Raw genomic sequence first — 1,779 nt, 5'->3', positions numbered from 1 at the left:
TCATACTTCTTTGTTTTAGGCACTGTGGCTATAGACTTGCAAGACACGAGCTGTAGATCAGGAAGTGGCCCTACCTTATCTCTTCCTGCAGAGGGAGGCCGAGAAACCAGAAGACCCAGCATTGCTCCTGTTTTAGAGGTTGCAGATACGTCATCCATTCAAACATGTGACCTTCTAAGTGACCAGTCAGAAGATGAAGCTGCACCAGATGAAGAAGTATCCTCCAACTTAGAGTACGTTTCGATGCTCAAGGGTGTAAGATTAGTTTTGTGCAACGGAAGCTGAGGGCCTCATTTTGTCAAATCTTAGAATCATCCATATATACTTTTAGTAAAATATCCGCTTTCTCTTAGTATAGCTTTCATTGTTCTAATTCTATGCTCTGTATTTTAAATTAAATTGTACTTTCCACCTTTAATTTACTTTATTCCAATTTTATATGGTCGTTCAGTTTAATGACGTATGAATATACTCCTCTCCATAAAGCTGCTTTTGTTTATCTCACGTTTTTTGCTTTGAATTTACGCAATGCCAAGTATTCTCTCCCTTTTCTAAGCTTCTCTAGTGACATAGTACCAATCTGTGTAGGGTTAATTACCTTTTAGTTGGCACCAGGATTTGAATGCATGTCTTAGTCTACATACTATATTACTTGTTGAAGAAAGCAGTGACCCACAGTGCTGAAGGTGAAGTTTGAAAGACTTCGCACAAGCCTGCTCCATCATGTACCAATTGCATGCAAGTGACTTCAATCAGATAAACGTGCCCGCTTTAACTCTGTCAGTAAACTGGGCATAATTGCTACTTCCTAGTGTTATTTTGAAGATTAATCATTACAGTAGTCAATGATTTTTTTAGTATGGTCAATACTTAAAGCATATATATTAAGTATTGCTACTATTAGTAGTACCAGTAGTGGTGACATCAAGTCTCAACATTAGTCCTAATATTGTTCATAGTAGATGATCAACTAATGTTGAGTTGAGCTAAAATGAACCCAAAAGTCATTGATATGTGGAAAGATTATTGTATTTTAAACCCCACACACTATTCTCATGTATTACAAGAATGTTTGAAGTTCTCACAGAACACAACAGACTCTCCAAAATTATATTTTCATCCTTGCAATTTTTATTAAATTCATAGATGTCTGATTATTGCAAATATATTTGTGGAACCCAGGATAAGAGGGAGAAGTTATAGTATTCAGTATCTTTCTGAGAATGGGTATTATAGAACATGTTTGCTCTTAAATTATTTTTGGGTCTCTATGAAAAGAACTGATATTCAGAGTCTTTTGCTTCTAGAAAATTTGAAAGTGACCTTGAAGTAATAGTGAATAATGCCAACTTCTAGATTTGCAACATATGCTGTTTTTATCCCCGAGCTCTGTGATATCTGAAATGTACTTACAAGTCAGTCTGCAACTGTCCTGCATTTGGGTTAAATTCAAGAGCTTTCATATAGAAGGAAGTAATTACTCTTCTACTCTTTTTTCATTTACCCTGCCACTTTTTGTTCTTTTCTTTTTGGAAATTAGTAAAGCCAAAATGTGCAGGTGGCTATTTATATAAAGTATGCAAACAAAGTGAATATCTTGAATAATTATTAAGCAAAAACTCTGTTCTTGGTGGGAACGTAGCTGAATGATTAATTCAACCATTTGCTATCTGTTTTTCATTATGGCTAATGAATATTGATAGAGTGAAGAATAACAATGTGGTTTGCTTTGCGTGAGTTCTGAAAAAATTAATTTGACTATTTTACAAATATATTCAA

At 34.7% G+C, this 1,779-nt stretch overlaps 1 protein-coding gene across 1 annotated transcript in view; it reads left to right on the top strand.

The window, feature by feature from the left end:
* The window catches only part of KCNT2 (potassium sodium-activated channel subfamily T member 2), a 480,656-nt gene that overhangs the window by 370,762 nt on the left and 108,115 nt on the right, over positions 1-1,779 (top strand). Inside the window, exon 17 of the mRNA XM_004700062.2 lies at positions 20-233. Coding sequence (XP_004700119.1) covers positions 20-233 — 214 coding nt within the window. The remainder of the gene's footprint in view (positions 1-19; positions 234-1,779) is intronic.

Source organism: Echinops telfairi, unplaced genomic scaffold (assembly GCF_000313985.2).
Source record: "Echinops telfairi isolate 266 unplaced genomic scaffold, ASM31398v2 ScPeMD7_7424;HRSCAF=8462, whole genome shotgun sequence".
Classification (NCBI taxonomy): Eukaryota; Metazoa; Chordata; class Mammalia; order Afrosoricida; family Tenrecidae; genus Echinops; species Echinops telfairi.
This window is presented reverse-complemented; position numbering and strand designations above follow the sequence as displayed.